This window comes from Cornus florida, unplaced genomic scaffold (genome assembly GCF_030987335.1).
Source record: "Cornus florida cultivar Cherokee Brave unplaced genomic scaffold, ASM3098733v1 CherokeeBrave_3.0.0_Hap2_Chr01, whole genome shotgun sequence".
In the NCBI taxonomy this organism is placed as follows: Eukaryota; Viridiplantae; Streptophyta; class Magnoliopsida; order Cornales; family Cornaceae; genus Cornus; species Cornus florida.
Genome location: NW_026775571.1, coordinates 94,607,292 through 94,626,116, shown reverse-complemented (window position 1 = coordinate 94,626,116; position 18,825 = coordinate 94,607,292). Strand labels below are relative to the sequence as shown.

Genomic DNA, 18,825 nt, shown 5'->3' with positions numbered 1-18,825 from the left:
GTGTCGATCACCTGTTTGTTGGATGGAGGTTGGAGAGAATCGATTCTTAGGTCTTGAGTTCATCAAGGATACCTCTGAAAAGATTGCTCTTATTCGAGATCGCATGCGTACTGCCCAAAGTAGGCAGAAGAGCTATGCTGATCGTCGCACTCGTGCTTTGGAGTTTCAGGTTGGGGATCAGGTTCTTCTTAAAGTATCTCCTATGAAGGGTGTTATGCGCTTTGGGAAGAAAGGGAAGTTGTCTCCGCGGTTTGTCGGTCCATTCATGATTACGGATCGGGTTGGAGCTGTTGCTTATCGGTTGGCACTGCCGGATAATTTGGATCGCGTACACAACGTATTCCATGTGTCCATGTTGCGGAAATTTCTGCGCGATGAGGATCGGTATCAGCATATTGATGTTGGGGAGATTGAGTTGCAGCTGGATGCAACTTATTTGGAGCCACCATGTCGTATTGTTGACCGTCGGGATCAAATCCTTCGCAATAAGGTTATCCCTTTGGTTCGTGTGCAGTGGAGTCATCACAATGAGGCTGAGTCCACTTGGGAACGGGAGGATGTCATTCGCTCGCAGTTTTCTGAAATATTGGAAGAAGGTCAGAGCGAATTCCGAGGACGGAATTCCTTTTGTTAGGGGGGAAGAATGTGATACCCCTAATTTTAAAAAGGATAATCTCGGCATTTTCAACATATTTATTGTATTGCCTTTTAATTTATTTTATTATCTTTATCGCATTTTTATTTAATTGGTTATTTGAAATTTGAATTAAATTGTTTTATGTGATTATTTGGTTTAATTGTTGTTTACCTATGTGTCATGTGTTTTAAATTGAATTACGTGTTTTTAATTATTTAATTGGGTTTTTAATTGGAATTAATTAGTTAAGCGGATTTAATTATTTAATTGTTTTTTTTATTTAATGCTGTGTTAAGTTACAGTTAACTTTGGGGTTGGAAATTTCACGTTTAGGTTAGCCGTAACAAAGGTAGTTTCATGGGCCGACTAGGTTTAGAATTAGGGCTCTGTCTCTGATTAAACACGGATTAGGGTTTATGTTTTACACCTATATATATATGGTTACTCTGCCCTAATCCGTGTTTAATCAGAGACAGAGCCCTAATTCACGTACCAAAGATACAGAGAGAGAAACAAAGAGCAGTTGTGGGGAAAACAGAGTGAGGCTTAAGAGGAAGTGTACAGAGAGGACCAAGGAGGTATTAGGAGGCTAGACAGTGTTGCAGTGGTTATCGGACGTTGGGAAGACGGCGACAAGTTTTGAGTCCAAAACTACAGGCAAGTTCTTTTCTTCCTCCTTCCCGTTGGCCTGTGTTCTGCGCACCTAGACATACTCTAGGGTTCTAATGGATCAATAATTGAATTAAGCATGTTTTTATATGTCAATTTAACCTTCTCTTTGCCTTGAATGAATTCGGTGATGGTTTTTTTAAGTTCATTAGAGTAGTTGTTTTCCTAAGCATGATTTGTCTGTGGAACTTGTAGTTTTTGTTTTTGATTTCAACTGTTGTAAACACTCCATGGGGATTATATTGGACATAGTTAGGACCCTTGGGAACAGTCTAAAACTAAATAAAACGGATGGGAAGCGGCCGGCGTTGAAGAAGAAGGTTGCAGAAGTCACAGACGGACAGACGGCTCTTAGAGAGGGAGAGAGCCGGCTCCATGGAGGAGGGAGCCGGCTCCCCCCTAGTGTAGAGCCGGCTCTAGGAAGTGTAGAGCCGGCTCTACCCAAGTAGAGCAGGCTCCAATAAAAATTGGAGCCGGCTCCCCTTTTGTTCATAACCTGTTCTCGCTCAGTTTGCTTCCAGAAGGTGTTTAATGCACTGTTTGAAGCTGTTGTGTGTGGGAACTGTTTAAAAAAAAATATTGGGACTTGCCATAGTGATTAAGAAGTTAACTTTGGGTATTAAGAGGTCTTTTAATTGATTAAAGTTTACCTCTAAATTAACGGAACAAACTGTATAAAATTTTATGCACATTGTACATGATTAAGGGATGGAAGAAGACTTAATTGCTCAAGCTTATTTTTGAGCTTTCCAATGGGATCTAATATGTTTATAAATTGTTCTAAATACATTATAGGGTCATTGATGTATTGAAGTTGACCTATGCATGCTTTGGAGGCTAATTGTTGAAATAGTAAATACTTTCTGCAATGATATGGATTATCGTTTGGATTTTTAATTGCTAGAACATCAAATATCTTCCTGCAATTATTTGGATAATGTTTTGGAATGTAATTTACTAAATTATGATTTCTATATTATAATTGGCATTGATATGGAGGATTATATGCACCGGTATAGGACGGTGGCATACTAGGGATGATTTAGTTTCAAAACGCTAAGACATAACCTAATGGATTAATGGAATGGATTGAAAGATATCGAATCCTAATTGTGGCTAAGTCAGATCAACTGTAACCAAGTTGGATGACTTCCTGGATTAACGGATGGTAGTTACGTCATATCAACTGAATAAGTTGAGTGACCAACTCGTTGGTTTATTGTAGATCAGTTTAATAAATAGTTGAACTGCTTACCCTGGATTTGGACGGATTTTATATATATGTTTATGGTACCACGAGTTGAGCTTGAGTCTCAGACTTGTTGGTTAGGGTGCGTATATGCAGTGGATGCGTAGCTGGTTGTAATAGGTTGAGGTGTACCCTGTTAGGTCTAGGTACTCATGCCCACCTTTAGGTGCGTATTCGCATGTTGCCTTCTATTCAGGTTGAGACCCCTATTATAAACTAGTGAATGTCCCTTAGTGTGGATATATTTATACGTATGGACTAGATAGATATTGTGAGGTGTCTACGGTGTATCTGCGTATCGGGTCACTGTATGGATTGTAGTTAGATTAGAACTTGCTCGTGGGTCTGACCCATTCCTTTATTATTCTTTTCAGGTACAGGACGGTTCCAGCCTTAGAGCTTGATCGTGCTTGTCGAGGACAGTCTCACTTTCATCTGATTACGTAGGACTTCTCTCGATGTTTCTAGTATTATCTATTTTCAGTTTCATTCTTAGTTGAACTTTTAGTTAGGGGTCCATCAGTGGATTCCCAAGTTGTAACTTTGAAGTTTTGGAGGATTGGAGTTTCAATTTTCAGTTATACATGGAGGATTTTATAATTAATGTTTCTTTCAGTTTTATTCTATCTTTATTGTTCTTTTTGTCATCTGTGTTCGTTTTAAAATACTTTAATTGTTTGATATTCCCTCGGGTTTGGGCCTGGGCCTGATCAACCTGTGTCTCGGATCCGAGGGGTATCACACCTTTCCTCTCTCTCTCTCAAAATCTGAGTTTCCATAACAAGAAACATTTATTCTCGTACAAAATGAAAATATACTTGAAAAAAAAAAAAAAAAAAACACCTAACCAAGAGAAGAGAAATGGATGAATCTTCTTAAAATTTTCGGATACAAAATCCAAAATTTCCATATCTTCCGTTGCGCTCATCTTTGTAAGGTAGGTTTAACGTTGTAAATCCATATTCGTGATGAAAAGGCATTCACCCATGCTCTTACGCAACATTCTTTCATCCCAACAGCTCTGAATTGTGTCTAATGCCTTTAGAGCAGTTAGACAACTTCCCTAGCGTAGGGCACCACAAGCAAAGTCGTTCCTTCCATGAAAGCTAGCCCTTTACGGAATTAATGTTCCATCTTCAGGTACAACTGTAATCCTTTGTTTTTTTTGTACAAAAATCCTTCGCTGCTTATGTAAGCCAATTTTTATTTATTTATTTTTTTTATAATTATTTTTTTTTTGCATGTTGTTTTGGAAGAAATTTTAATGGTTTTATATTTTTAACCTTCAATTTTGAGAAAATAAAAAATAAAACCGTAATAGAACCAGAATTTAGAGAGGGAAGAGCCGAGAAGGGAAGCTAGAAAAGAGGAGAGAGAAAGGAAGAGTAATTGAGGAGAGAATAACCTGATGTGGATAAGTCACGTTAGATTCAGCCTATGATTTGGGTATTCGGTTCGATTCTTGTATCATTTACCATGTATATATAATGTGGTCCTCTACATGCAGACAGGAGTCCACGTGACAGGGCAGGCAAGGTCCAAAGGGGTTTTATAATTCGAAAGGTTATCTTAAGAAAAGAGGTGACTTGTAGGAGAACCTTTTTAATAAAAGTTGTATATCATTAGGTCATCTGCAATGGGCTCTTGATAGCCCATTTTAGGCGAGCCAATCCACTAAAGGCCCTACAGCAGCCTAGCTAAACCTGATGGGGCCCATTAGCAATTGCGAGCTGGCTCACGGTATTCAGCAAGCTGGCCTGCGATTGCTGAATTTTATTTTTATTTTTTTTTATTTTTGCGTCAAAACGACGCCGTTTTTGGTGCAGCTTTTTGTCTTATTCCAGCAGCTCCTTCCATAGGTTATTTTGTCCTCTTTTCTTAAAATAAAAAATATATTGTATAGGCACTATTTGTCAAAAATAAATTTTATTTGGGCCAAAAATAAATTAAAAAAGCTTGTTTTTTTTTGTTTTTTCTCCTAAAAATTTATTTTTTTAAAAAAAAAAATTTTTGCTTTAAATTTTAAATGTGTATCACAAATAATGCATTTGGCCATTTAAAAATATAGCCGTTACGAATATAGCCGTTTAAAAAAATAAATAAATAAAAATATTAATTAATTTTAATTTTTTATTATTATTTTTTTTGGAGAGCGAAAATTCGGAGAGTCTGATGGAGTGTATGTTTTTGAAGAGCGAAAACTATTGACGTGACTTTTAAAATTACTGACATGGCTCTTGAAAAAATTGATATGACGTTCTTAGAGTGTCAAAATTCAAATAGGCTGGTGCAGATGAGATTAGGCGATTTTTTTTTAGGCGATTTTTTTTATCAGTTTTTAGACCCCACAACACATAAATGAGAAAGTGATGTATCTTATCTTGTTGTGTGGGACACTACATGAAAGGTCATGGGATTTTTGAACCACGCACAAGGAATCAATTTGTCGAAAGGGAAAGTTCTTCGTTAGGTCAGTTGTGGGGGGCCCTAGCTTGTTGTTGCCATCCTATATAGTATGTAAGGCCTCTGCGTGGACACGATGACATCAGTGATAATGCATGGCTCACGAAAATGAAAAATGATAGCCTAAATTACTAGCCAAAAAAAAAAAAAAATTTCGCTAGTTGATGGATAACTCCATCAAAATAATTATTTGCAATATTAAAATTATATTTTTACGCGTAACTAATATGTGGTGTGACAAAAAATTTCCTATTAGAGCACTGATCAAATCATTCAAATGAAAGTTTTTTTTCTATTAGAAACCCTACATAAGAAGTAAGGATGGCAAAATGGGTCACAACCGATCAATCCATTCATATTCGTTCATTTTTTAATGATTTTAGATGAACCATATTTAAAGTTGGTCAAAAATAAGTTAGATAATTTTTAACTATTAATTTGAGGGTCAAGATGAGTTAAATATGAGTAACTATGTTCAACTCATATTTCACCCATCCCATAATAGACACACAACACAAATTTATTCTCTATTGCACTCACCCCATTTCTCTCTCTCTAAATTTGTCTCTTATCGATCAATCACATCTCTCCCTACATTTTTCTCTCTAGAAATTTCTTGTCTTTCCTTCACTTCTCCCTCTAAAAAGAGTCGATAAATATTACTGAGTTTGAGATTTTTATTATTATTATTATTCATTTATATAAATGTATATATAAATACGTATGTGTATCTTTATATTTCTGTTATAAAAAAATAGTAATACATTATTATGATACGAGTGATGCACATGAATTTTCACTGTTTAATTTGAAAATTTTCTCTTTTTGACAAATTATGTCTCTATAAAATGTCGATTATTGGGATATGTACGTACATATATTTTGACTAAATAATAATAATAATATTTATGTAAGGCGTGATCATATGCATATGGTCTCTGTTTGTTTGTATTTTGGCCCTGTCAATTGTTCAATGGCTTGGACAGGGCATTTGCTTTCGACTTGGACATTTTTAAATCATTTGTTTCTCTTCTACTTTAATACAAATTTTACCATCAGAAAGAATATATATATACATACGAGTTGAAAGTTGAAATTTCATAAAATAATATAAAAGTACAATTTTTTTAAAAAAATATTGAAGAATATATATGTGCTAAATGAATTTTGTAAACTTATTAATTACCTTCAACCCATAACAATTAAAATAATTTTTTTCCTAATTTTTAGTAAAACCAGATTGAACTAATAATAAAATGTATTTTTTTTTATTTAAAAAAAAAAGAAAGAATAAAAGGATGAAAATGGGTGGATCTTACGAGTTGACCCAACCCATATTTAACCCATTGCAAAAGGGTTGAATATGATGAACTACAACCTATTTTTAACCCCTTCATATTTTTAACCATGTTCAAACCCGACCCAACCAACCCGGTTTGCCTCCCCTAATAAGAAGACAAGCAATGACCTAATTGTATACAGATGATCATTATGAATACATCAGTACCATCACTAGCAGACGTCTATCATTATTTGAGAGCATTATCCGATGAATTCAATTATTTGAGTGGATATATTCTCTTCTTAGTACTGTACATTTGTACAAAATTAAAAATGGTGCCTGGCGCTGCTAAAGTGGGGCAGTAGGATGAATCATCCAATGCACTGTGATGAAGAATGAAGCTCCCAAGGAGCTACTAAACTAAATAATAGAGAGAGGGATTGAACTCGGGGAGAAGCGGAATTCCCTCAAGCCAAGTTCCATAGACTTTGAACGTCTAATTTTTCTCTAATTTTAATTTCATGACATTAATTTCATGCAGCTCAATATAGCATCAAAATATTTTAAAACTTACCATATAAACGATAAAAAGGTTTCATCACTTGTAATGATGAGTGTTATCAACGTCAAATGAAAGGATCGCATGTTCAAACCTCCAAATAACTCAAAATAATATCAAGATAATGACAAAATCTACCGAATAAAGTAGAAGAAGTAATACACTTAAAATGATAGATAACTAATAACGTTAATAAAGCTGTCCAGTCACATTTTAAGTCAAATAATTAAGTTTGTTGAAGGTCATGTGATGATCCTAAACGTTAAACCTCTTGTAATGATGAGTGCTATCAACGTTAAATGAAAGGATCGCATGTTCAAATCTCCAAATAACTTCAAATAATATCAAGATAATGACAAAATCTACCTAATTAAGTAGAAGAAGTAATACACTTGAAATGATAGATAACTAATAACGTTAATAAAACTGTCTAGTCACATTTTAAGTCAAATAATTAAGTTTGTTGAAGGTCATGGGATGTTCCTAAACATTAAATATCTTGTAATGGTAAGTGTTATCAACGTCAAATGAAAGGATCGCATGTTCGATCAAACCTCCAAATAATTCAAAATAATATCAAGATAATGACAAAATCTACGTAATAAAGTGGAAGAAGTAATACACTTAAAATGATAGGTAACTAATAACGTTAATAAAGCTGTCCAGTCACATTTTAAGTCAAATAATTAAGTTTGTTGAAGGTCATGTGATGTTCCTAAACATTAAACCTCTTGTAATGATGAGTGTTATCAACGTCAAATCAAAGGATCGCATGTTCAAACCTCCAAATAACTCCAAATAATATCAAGATAATGACAAAATTTACCTAATTAAGTAGAAGAAGTAGTACACTTGAAATGATAGATAACTAATAACGTTAATAAAACTGTCTAGTCACATTTTAAGTCAAATAATTAAGTTTGTTGAAGGTCATGTGATGTTCCTAAACATTAAATCTCTTGTAATGATAAGTGTTATCAACGTCAAATGAAAGGATCGCATGTTCAAACCTCCAAATAACTCAAAATAATATCAAGATAATGTCAAAATCTACCTAATAAAGTAGAAGAAGTAATACACTTAAAATGATAGATAACTAATTAATAACGTTAATAAAGCTGTCTAGTCACATTTTAAGTCAAATAATTAAGTTTGTTGAAGGTCATGTGATGTTCCTAAACATTAAACCTCTTGTAATGATGAGTGTTATCAGCGTCAATTGAAAGGATTGCATGTTCAAACCTCAAAATAACTCCAAATAATATCAAGATAATGACAAAATCTACCTAACTAAGTAGAATAAGTAATACACTTGAAATGATAGATAACTAATAACGTTAATAAAACTGTCTAGTCACATTTTAAATCAAATAATTAAGTTTGTTGAAGGTCATGGGATGTTCCTAAATACTAAATATCTTGTAATGATAAGTGTTGTCAATGTCAAATGAAAGGATCGCATGTTCAAACCTCCAAATAACTCAAAATAATTTCAAGATAATGACAAAAATCTACCTAATAAAGTAGAAAAAGTAATACACTTAAAATGATTGATAACTAATAACGTTAATAGAGCTGTTCAATCACATTTTAAGTCAAATAATTAAGTTTGTTGAAGGTCGTGTGATGTTCCTAAACATTAAACACTTAAAATGATTGATAACTAATAACGTTAATAGAGCTGTTCAATCACATTTTAAGTCAAATAATTAAGTTTGTTGAAGGTCGTGTGATGTTCCTAAACATTAAACACATGTAAGATAGAAGTCAATTGTAAGAGTTCCAAGGAAGAATGTTAAGCAGTGCAGTCACCATCAAAATACTCTTGCGACCTTTTTTTTTTTTAATAGTAGTTGAATGAGAAGTTTTTAAAAAAGATACTCTTGCTCCTTTACTTGCGTATTCGCACACGATACACGTGCAAATAAGATCTTGATCAATATCATAATAATATTTCAAATGAACACTTCCAAACGCGTAAAGCATGTGACATGTGCCAAACTATTCTAAAAATTTTATAAATAAACGCTAAGATTGACTAAACTATATATATTTATGGTGAAAAATTCGTTGGTTGATTTTCTATTTGCATGTACAGGTAGTATAGCAATAATATTCCAAATAAAACTCCCAAACGCATAAAGTATGTTACGCATGTAACATGTACGAAACTATCCTAAAATTTTTATAAATAAAACGCTACGTTTGATTAAACTATCTCTTTGGTGAAAACTCATGATTTTGTTTCTATATACATGTGCAGATAGCACTGCTAACAGTGAGAAAACTTTACTAAGAACCACTGTGCCATTATTCTAGTTGGTAAAACTTCTTCTCCCTCAAAAATGCGAATCACATAATAGGCGTGCGTCTTTGAATCATAGTCATGAAATTTCAAGGAGGTCAACTTGATACAAGTGGAGACTGAAATAAAAAATTAGTAATCCTTTTAATGCTTTATAGTATTAATTAGTCAGAATTTAAAAGAAGATAGAAAAGAGATAATTACAAGTTTAAAAGAACAAGAAAAGAGTGCTGGAAAAGAGAAGTTATTGAAGTAGGATTTACTTCCAAATTCTACTTTAAGAAATGGAGTTTTTACTAGTTGTGCCCTAGAGAGAGGTATGCGTCTCTTTTTCGTGTAGTTTGGTGGTTTGTTGGTTAATAAAATTAGTTCAGGAAAGAAAAAAAAAAATAAAGAAAAAAAGTGGAATGTACTCAATTAATAAAATGTGTACTCTAAATTTAATACATATTTTTTGGGTCCGGTAAAATAACTTGTACAAATTCCTGCAAGTCAGAGAAATATAATGGTGTTGACTTCAATAGTTAGCGGAAGAGTTGTCCTATGATTCCTATCTCAAGATAAATTAGGTTGAAAGTAGAACGCAAATATTTGCTTGGTTCAGTTTTTTTAGAACAACTTTTAACTAATTGATAATTAAAAATTAAAAAACTGTATAAAAATTTGCTTGTCGGACAGTTTTTTATTAATGTTTTTTGAACATTTAGTTAAGGAAAAGACTGTTTTTATAAAACTATATTTTATAGTTTTCTGAATTATTCGGTGTCAAATCTATCTCAAGGGCGCGCTCTCCCCATGCAACGGCTTGGATCCCGGTTTTGGTTGATTTAATTGTTTTATATTTTGTTGTTGTGGGGAAACTACAGTAAGGTTTGGTTTGAAGACAAGGTCTACAATAATAGTTCAGTACCACTGTGTTGAAAGGACAAAAGCACCAATGTGACCTAAATGGTGCGCACCACGTTTGTGTGGGGACCTTTCAGCAACCTGTTTGGCCAGGTTTAATGGTTGGTCCAGTCGTATTGAGATGGGATTGTTTGTTCCTTGTTAGGATGGTTGTGTCCATTAGCTCGCTGTATCGTCTGTAGTGTTCTTGTTGGTTGGGTAGATGCCGTATGGCTTTTCTTATTGTCAGGACCAAAAAAAAAAAAAAAAAAAAAGCAGACACCATGAAAGCAGTGGCAACCAACCACCTGCACCATCAATTGGTTGCTAACCTTTAATATGGTGTCGGTGTCCCGGTGTTCAGATCCTTACAATCAGCATCACAGAGGATTCGAACTCTTTAATATGAGTTTCATGAAAAGTGACACGATGATGAACACCAATAATGTTACTAATAAATATGTCGACTAAAAAAAAAAAATCAAATATGCTAGTTCGGGGGTAATGGTACTCTTAGATCCCATGCTCTTGCTTAAAACTTGGAAGATGTCTTTCCTATTTCAGGAATTTTTTTTTTTTTTTTGGAATGAGACAAGCACAAACACAATCACATAAGCACACAAAGAATGCAAGATTTTGTACGTTTAATCAGTGTGTCTAATCCATCTACGAGAAGGTAGTCAACAATCCACTATAAAATGAATTGCAAGGTGTTAAAAAATGAGGAATTACTTCCCAGAAATAATTAAATCCTATATTTGCCCCCCGAAAAAAAAAAAAAAAGAGGAGGAATTATAGGCCAGTGCAAGATCTCTCGAATCATTCAAATCACTACTCTTCTGCCTCTGATCATACAGATGGACTCCAGTCTCCATTATTTGAGAGGATAATCAGATGAACCCAATAATTTGAGTGGAGCTGCTGCTTAGTACTGTACATCAGTACTTGTTAAAACCGGTGCCATACATTGGCAAAGTTTAACAGCATATGAATCATCCAATGCACTGTGATGAAGAATGAAGCTCCCAATGAGCTAATAAACTAAATGGTGGAGAAAGAGGGATTGAACTCTGAGAGAAGCAAAATTACTTCAAGCTATGTTCAATAGAATTTGAACAACTCATTATTATTATTTTTATTATTTTTATTTTTTTTCAATTTCAATTTCAGGGAACCAAATCCATGCTGCCCAACATAGCATCCAAATATTTTGATGGCTTTCTATTGGGTAACAAAGTTTTTATCTCCTGCATTTGATAAAGGTTTTCAACAAACAGATAAGTCAAATGAAAGGATGTTCAAACCTCCAAATAAAATCAAGATAATGACAGAATCTACCTAATTAAGTAGTAAAAGTAATATATATATTTCATACTTCAGATTAAATTTTAAGCCGTCTTCAAAGAATACCAGTTGCAGCCACATACATCTGAACACCTCTTCTTTCTTTCCTTCTCTCGTTTTTTTTTTTTCCTTTAGCTAAAGAGACATTTAAACACCTGATCAAACATCTAGTTTAGAGTAAGCATCGTAAGTCAGCAAGGCAATCAAGCACAAGGTCAACTGTGTCAATAAAGCTGTTTAGAATAAAACAATAAATTAATAATAGGTAAACCTAGAAGTAGAATAAGTTTGTTGAAGCTCGTGAAGTTCCCAAACATTAAACAGGTGAGATAATTAAAGGCATTTGTAAGAGTTCAAGGAAGAATGATAACTATTTAAACAATGAGGAATTATGGAAAAACACGACTAAGGCACAGAAATGAAAAGAAACCACAAACAACAAGGGCTAAATGCGCTTCTCCTATATCACCTACTTGCGCAATGCAAAATTATAATTGATTACATATTCAAAATGCCAAATAGGAAGAACAAAAATGACAATATCGCATGCAAAACTACAATGTTAAGTAGGCAGTCACCATCAAAAAACTCTTCCTACAATAATACATACCCACACAAAACACACGAAAATAGAATCTTGACAAAGGCTAATAGTATCCCAAATGAACAGTCCCAATTAAATGTGTAAAGCATGTGAGTTTTGTATCTAAAAGTACTGAAGAACTTCACCAAGTATTTATTCTATATATAAGGTTCTACGTCTGGGTACATTTCTAAGTCACCAACCTCCACACAAAACATCTCAGCAGTTCACAACTTGGAAACATTGTCAATGGCACTCCCTCATTTCATGTCTATTTCTACCAACATTCCTACAAACATCGACCCACAAACCGGCAACACCAGACTCCCTCACACTGCAACTATGCCTACCACCCAGAAATGGAACATGTCCCAAGCCCTCACCTTGAATTCTAACCCCTCAACACAACAAAACCTTAAAACTGAATACGCCAACTTTACAGTTGAGTGCTGCATGTGAAATTTGAGTTCTAGTTTCTTGATTTCTTGTATATGTTTCAACAGCTGACACTAACACTTTCGCAGGATGAGCTTCACATCAAACATGCAAAAAAACTGAACGAAGTTAAGCATTCATTCAGCAAAGTAGGAGAAGATCCATTAGAAGGTTTGGCCATGATTGATGCCGTCCAGCGCCTAGGCATTGACTACCACTTCCACGAGAAGATTGATGAAGTCCTACAAAGGCATTATACTAAAATTAACACTCATACTTGTGTAGATAACTACGACGACCTTTATGAGGTTTCACTTCGTTTCAGACTACTGAGACAAGAAGGTTACTATGTGACTGCAGGTGAAGTATTTTCTTTTCCTGTTACCCAAATTTGATTATGATTTTTGAGTTATCAACCAACAATTTGGGCTTCGATCGAACAGGTGTGTTTAACAAATTCAAGGGCAAGGACGGGATGTTCAAAGAAAAACTGAAACAAGACATCAAGGGATTGATGGGTTTATATGAGGCCTCGCAGCTAAGAATAGAACAGGAAGATGTACTTGATGATGCTGCAAACTTTAGCAGCCACATTCTTTCTTCATGGGTGAAACATCTTGATCATCATCATCAAGGTAGAAATATTATTAGGAGTACATTAACGAATCCCTATCACAAGAGCTTGGCAAGGTTCATGGTGAAAAACTTTATCAAAGATTTCAATGGCATTAATGGTCAGGGAAATGTCCTGCAAGAACTGGCAGAAATGGATTTCAAGTTGGTTCAATCCATACACCAACGGGAAATCCTTCAAGTTTCCCAGTGAGTCTGTATTACGACTTAGGACTTAGTTTTGTTGTTATATCATTGAGATTTACGTCTCTCTAAGTTGTTATATATTTGAGATTTATGTCTCTCTAATGTGCATCTTTGTCAACTTAGATGGTGGGACAACCTAGGCTTGGCAAAGGAGTTAAAGTTTGCCAGAGACCAACCACTTAAATGGCACATGTGGTCCATGGCCATCCTCACAAATTCCAGCTTCTCGGAACAAAGGAGCGAGCTCACAAAACCCATTTCTCTAATTTACATAATAGATGACATATTTGATGTTCATGGAACGCTCGATGAACTCACTCTCTTCACCGAAGCTGTCAACAGGTATGCGTCAAGGAAAGAGTTTTTATGATGTTTTAAAAAATTCTTACATATTTGTTAGCTAGATCTATGGATCGCTTCTTATTAACAATTTGTGTGTGAACATAATAATTGTATGATTTACGTACATGCAGATGGGACATTGCTGCTCTTGAGCATCTCCCTGACTGCATGAAGATAAGCTTCAAGGCTCTTTATGACACCACTAACGAAATTGGCTACAAGATCTACAAAAAGCATGGAAGAAACCCCACAGAATCCCTACGAAAGGCGGTGTGTTAATAATCCTGCAATCTGAATAAATGCTACAATTATGTATCAGCTAACATAACAATATTATATGAATGTTGCAGTGGGCCACTTTGTGCAATGCATTTCTAGTAGAAGCAAAATGGTTTGCTTCTGGACACTCACCCAAGGCAGAGGAGTACTTGAAGAATGGGGTTGTTAGTTCAGGGGTGCATGTGGTTCTAGTCCACGTCTTCTTTCTCTTGGGTCATGGCTTAACCAATGAAAGTGCAAATCTTGTAAATGATATTCCAGAGCTTATGCATTCTGTGGCAACAATTCTTCGTCTTTGGGATGACTTGGGAAGTGCCAAGGTAATCATGTAGTATTTCACTAGCTACCACACAAGTTTTTGGGGATACAAAATTTTGTCTAATTTATTACTAGGCAACTTAGAAAGGTCAATAATGTCTTCCTAAGTTATTACTTCTTAGCATTATTCAACTACCAAAAGGCTGAGAAAGGTATACTTTGACGCGCAATTATTCTGTTATCCACCAGTGATTGCTGTTGGTGGGTACCATCAAAAGTGATGGCTCAATTGCCATGGGTCCTGCTGGTCTTTCAAGGAAAAGTTTGATATAGACGCTATATACCCTACAGATTTCCAATAAAGAAGTGAGAAAAGAGAATATATATATATATATATTCTAACCTATATAATAATTGGGTCGCTTAGAGATGCTTCAGTCTAGTTCACTATTCAAATGCTCGTTTTAATTTACTCCTAATCTCGAATTGGATAAACTTGTAGGATGAGAATCAAGAAGGGCATGATGGGTCATATGTAGAGTACTACATGAAGGAACACCAAGGCTGTTCGGTTGAACTTGCACAGCAACATGTTCATAACATGATTTCGGATGCTTGGAAACGCCTCAACAAGGAGTGCCTCCATCCAAATACGTTTCCAGCATCTTTCAAGATTGCTACTTTAAATGTTGCAAGGATGGTTCCTTTGATGTACAGTTATGATAACAATCATCACCTTACAGACCTTGAGGAACAAGTCAAGCAAATGCTCTATGGCTCTGTTTCCTTATAAATCTCCTAAGATATCAAAAAGAATAATGTTTGACGTTTAGAGTCAGATGTAGAATCAGCTTTTTCCTGCAAACAGTACTACAGCTCTTGTAATATATAACCCTTTTTTCTTATTTATGGTCATACTAGTAAAATTCATGTACTTTATAGTTTTATAATTTGAAGATGTGATATTAATGGAAAGTGAGAGTCTATTTTTCTCCCCAAAACTAAGGTTGTGAAACCTCCATTATAAACTAAGAATCATAGATTCATAGTCATGAGATTCCAAGCTGGGTCAGCTTGATACAAGTAGAAGCTTTAGAATTAGGAGGCCTTTTAATGCTTTACATGTTAATTAGTCAGAATTTAAAAGAAGAAGAAAATATAATAACAAGAAAAAGAAAAAAAGAAAAAAAAAAGGGGGGGGGGGGGGGGGGGGAGTACATGCCATCAAAGTACTCTTTGTACATTATTACATATCCGCACACGACACACACGCACAAATAAAATCTTGACCAATACTGCAATAATATTCCAAATGAACACTCCCAAACGCGTAAAGCATGTACGAAACAATCCTAAAAAATTTATGAAAAGACCGCTAAGTTTGATTAAATTTGGTGAAAAACTCGTGGGTTTTGTTTCTATATGCATGTGCAGATAGTACTGGTGACGGTGTGAAAAACTCATGGGTTTTGATACTTCTGATTAAATTTTATGGCATGTTCAGAGAATACCAGTTGGAGCCAAATATTATCTAAACACCTCTTCTTTCTTTATGTATGTTCTTTTTCTTTTTCTTTTTTCCCCCCTTTTGCTACAAAGACATTTAAACAGCTGATCAAACAAACTAGTTTAGAGTATGCCTCAAAAGTCAGCAAGACAATCAAGCACGAGGATAACTGCGTCAATTAAGATGTCCAGTCACATTTTGAAGGTTTTAGAATCAAATAATAAATTAAAAATGGGTAAACATAGAAGTAGAATAAGTTTGTAGAAGCTCAAGTGATGTTCCTAAAAATTAAACACTTGTGATTAAAGTCATTTGTAAGAGTTCAAGGAAGAATGATAATGATTTAAAGAATGAGAAATTTTGGAAAAGCAAAAGTAAGAAGCCACAAATTACAAGGGCTAAAAGTGCTTATCCTATTTCACCTACTTGAATAATGAAAAACAATATTAATTAGGAAAAACAAAAATGACAATACCACATAAAAAAATCACAATGTTAGACCACATCTACACAACAATGAATGTAAAAATGCATTCTATGTTTATTTAATTGAAAGTGCCACTCCAAGTAGGGACAAAATATCAAATTTTATGCTCCAAATTGCATTCATAAGCTCAGCAACAATATCAAAGTATAAGTAAGATCAAACAAGAACAGAGAATGAGTAAGACTGCTCTTTTGTATCTGCTGGCACTTTTAGTTTGTAATTTGACTTCCCTAACTCCAAAAGCTCTTTTGCTTCGTCAAGCTTTTTTTTCTTTTTTTCTGACTCTTTAGCCAGTCCATCTACCACACACTGCAGTTTTGCCGATTTAACAAGAAAACGCTGATGAAAGGCCTCCTTGCACAACTCAAGAGCAAAATCAAAATCACCCTCGTCGCAAGCAAGGAATAAAAGCATCGTGATTGTTGCCCGATCAGGGGCACAATCATTTTTTGCTATTTCGCAGTACCACCTCTTAGCTTCTTCCAAATTCTTACTAACCCAAAATCCTTTAATCAGAGCATTAAAGCTATAAATATCTGGTTTCACTCCCTTCCTCCTCATTTCTTCGAACACCTCAACAGCTTCAGAAATTCTATTATCAGCAACCAACCCACGCAACTTTGGATTGTAACTTCTCGCATTGGGAACAACATTCTTTTCTTCCATTTGTGCCAATACCTTCTCAGTATCAGAAATCCGATTATTCCTACAAAATGCATCCAAAAGCGTATTGAATGTGATCAAATCAGGCCCAATCCCATTCTTCTCCATCTCTTCTATCACAGAACGCGCAGCATCAAACGAGCCCATCTGGCAAAAAGCTTTAACAACCGTGTTATACGAAACGGTGTCCGGCTGAATCGACAACTTCTCCGGCAACTCACGAAAAAGCTGGCCAATCTTATCGAAATTTTTCGAATTGACATAAGCTCCGAGGAGGGCATTGAACGACACGACTGTGCGGTCGCATTTCAAGTGCGGCATTTCGTCGAACAACTTGTGGGCATGCTCGAACATGCCGTACTTCCCATACAGAGACATTATTCGTACAGTGAAGCGCTCATTGGTGATATTCTTGTACCTTTTTTGGTGCTCGAGGATGTCTTCGATGTAAGACAACTTTCCAGCATTGAAGAGGCGGCGTACGGTGGCTTTGTAGCTGGAGGCGCGGTTGCGGAAGTGCTCGGAGTCGGACGACTTCTTGAAATTCTCGACGATGTCTAAGAGATTTTTGGTCTTCGGAGTTTTGGGTAAGGGATTCTTGGTCTTCGGAGTTTTTGGCAAGGAGGAGGTGCTGGTTGTGGCGGGGAAGAGTCCGTTAAGACGGCGGTAGACGGAAGAAGACATTGCCTTTTTTCTTTTTTCCGAATTCTGGAAGGGAAATGTAGGGTACAGTACAAATTTAGAATTACAGTGAATTTATAAGGAAAGTACGATAAAAACTTGGTTGCACCGACTGTTCGTATAATAGTTGGCGGGTGTAATTAAATTTTTCTCAAAAAAAAATTTCAAAAATCATTTTAAATTATTGTTTTTATTTTTAACCGAGATAATCGACTTTTAAAAATTAAACAAGTTTTAACCCTTTATAATTTGTTTTTATATATGTTGTCAATTTATTAAATATGAATTGTCAATCTTGATTTTCTCTAAATGTTTTAGTTTGTTCTCTAAAATTGTAATATTATTTCTCCAATTAAAAACATTTGATTAATTTTCTTAGATTTCTTTTTTCTTTAAAATATACTAATAATTTTGCTCTTAGAATTATAAAAATCTAATTTAGAACAAACAATTAAATATGTTAAAATAGTTTTTTAAAAAAAAAAATTGTATAAAAATCCAGTTCCTAGATAGAAGTTATAATTTAAAACGTCAATTCTAATTTGAGGAGTAAATTTTTAAAGGTATGACTTGGTGGTGGTTTGTGTATATGCACCGCTTACCTAATTGAATTATGGGTAAAGTGCAATAAACCCCCCTCAATTATACCTTAAGTGCAAATAACCCCCCTCAATTACAAATAACCCCCCTCAACTATGGTATTGGTGCAGTCTTAGGACAGAGAAGGTTTTTCCAGTCATCTCCTATCACCGGAAATTGGAAAAGTCTATTTTACCCCTCTCATAAAAAGGATGCCACTTCACAATAAAAATGCCACCGTTTCCTTCAGCTACTTAAATGAAATTCTTCATTTTCTTTCTTTCTTTTTAACGAGAAATTATTGCCCAACTCCTCCAATTTAATCTTCTGATCCTCAACACCATCACCATCGAGAGAATTATTTGCGCAATCGAGAGAAGAAAGTAGAGATCGAGAAGAGTTACCTTAGTCAGGTAACGAGTAATTGTGAGTATCCAAAACAGCAGAACCGCAATTGCCTGAACCCTGCGATGATGCAGGCCCAGAAATTTGGTTGTTGCGAATTTCAGAGTCGGGTGAGGGGTAATCCAAAACCCTAGCAGCGGCGACGGCGGCATTCAAGCACTTATTGTCGGATTCATGCAAAGATTCGCGATTGAATCCACCGGATTCCGGTGATGGAACGTTCAAGAACCTAGAAACATCGGAGCAGTGATCCTGAGACAAACTTGACGACTGAGAATTAGAAAGATTGAAGGTGGGATCGGCAGAAATTGGATGGCCAGGATTGAGGGTAGCGGAGTGATTATTGGAACCCTAGGAAAGGCGTGGCCAGAAAGGGTGGAGATATCCGGCTGTG

At 35.2% G+C, this 18,825-nt stretch overlaps 2 protein-coding genes across 2 annotated transcripts; one reads left to right on the top strand and one right to left on the bottom strand.

Moving 5' to 3' along the window:
* Positions 1-12,083: 12,083 nt before the first annotated feature.
* Positions 12,084-15,043, top strand: LOC132307246 ((3S,6E)-nerolidol synthase 1-like). The gene is made up of 7 exons (XM_059804960.1): positions 12,084-12,417; positions 12,501-12,771; positions 12,855-13,233; positions 13,354-13,572; positions 13,704-13,842; positions 13,923-14,171; positions 14,612-15,043. The coding sequence occupies exons 1-7, from the start codon at positions 12,226-12,228 to the stop codon at positions 14,900-14,902; spliced, it is 1,740 nt and encodes a 579-aa protein (XP_059660943.1). The 5' UTR covers positions 12,084-12,225; the 3' UTR covers positions 14,903-15,043.
* A 1,216-nt stretch (positions 15,044-16,259) lies between these two features.
* On the bottom strand, positions 16,260-17,450 carry LOC132277918 (small ribosomal subunit protein mS78 (rPPR3a)-like). Its single transcript, XM_059779761.1, has one exon. It carries the CDS (start codon positions 17,448-17,450, stop codon positions 16,260-16,262), a length of 1,191 nt encoding a protein of 396 aa, XP_059635744.1.
* Positions 17,451-18,825: the final 1,375 nt, after the last annotated feature.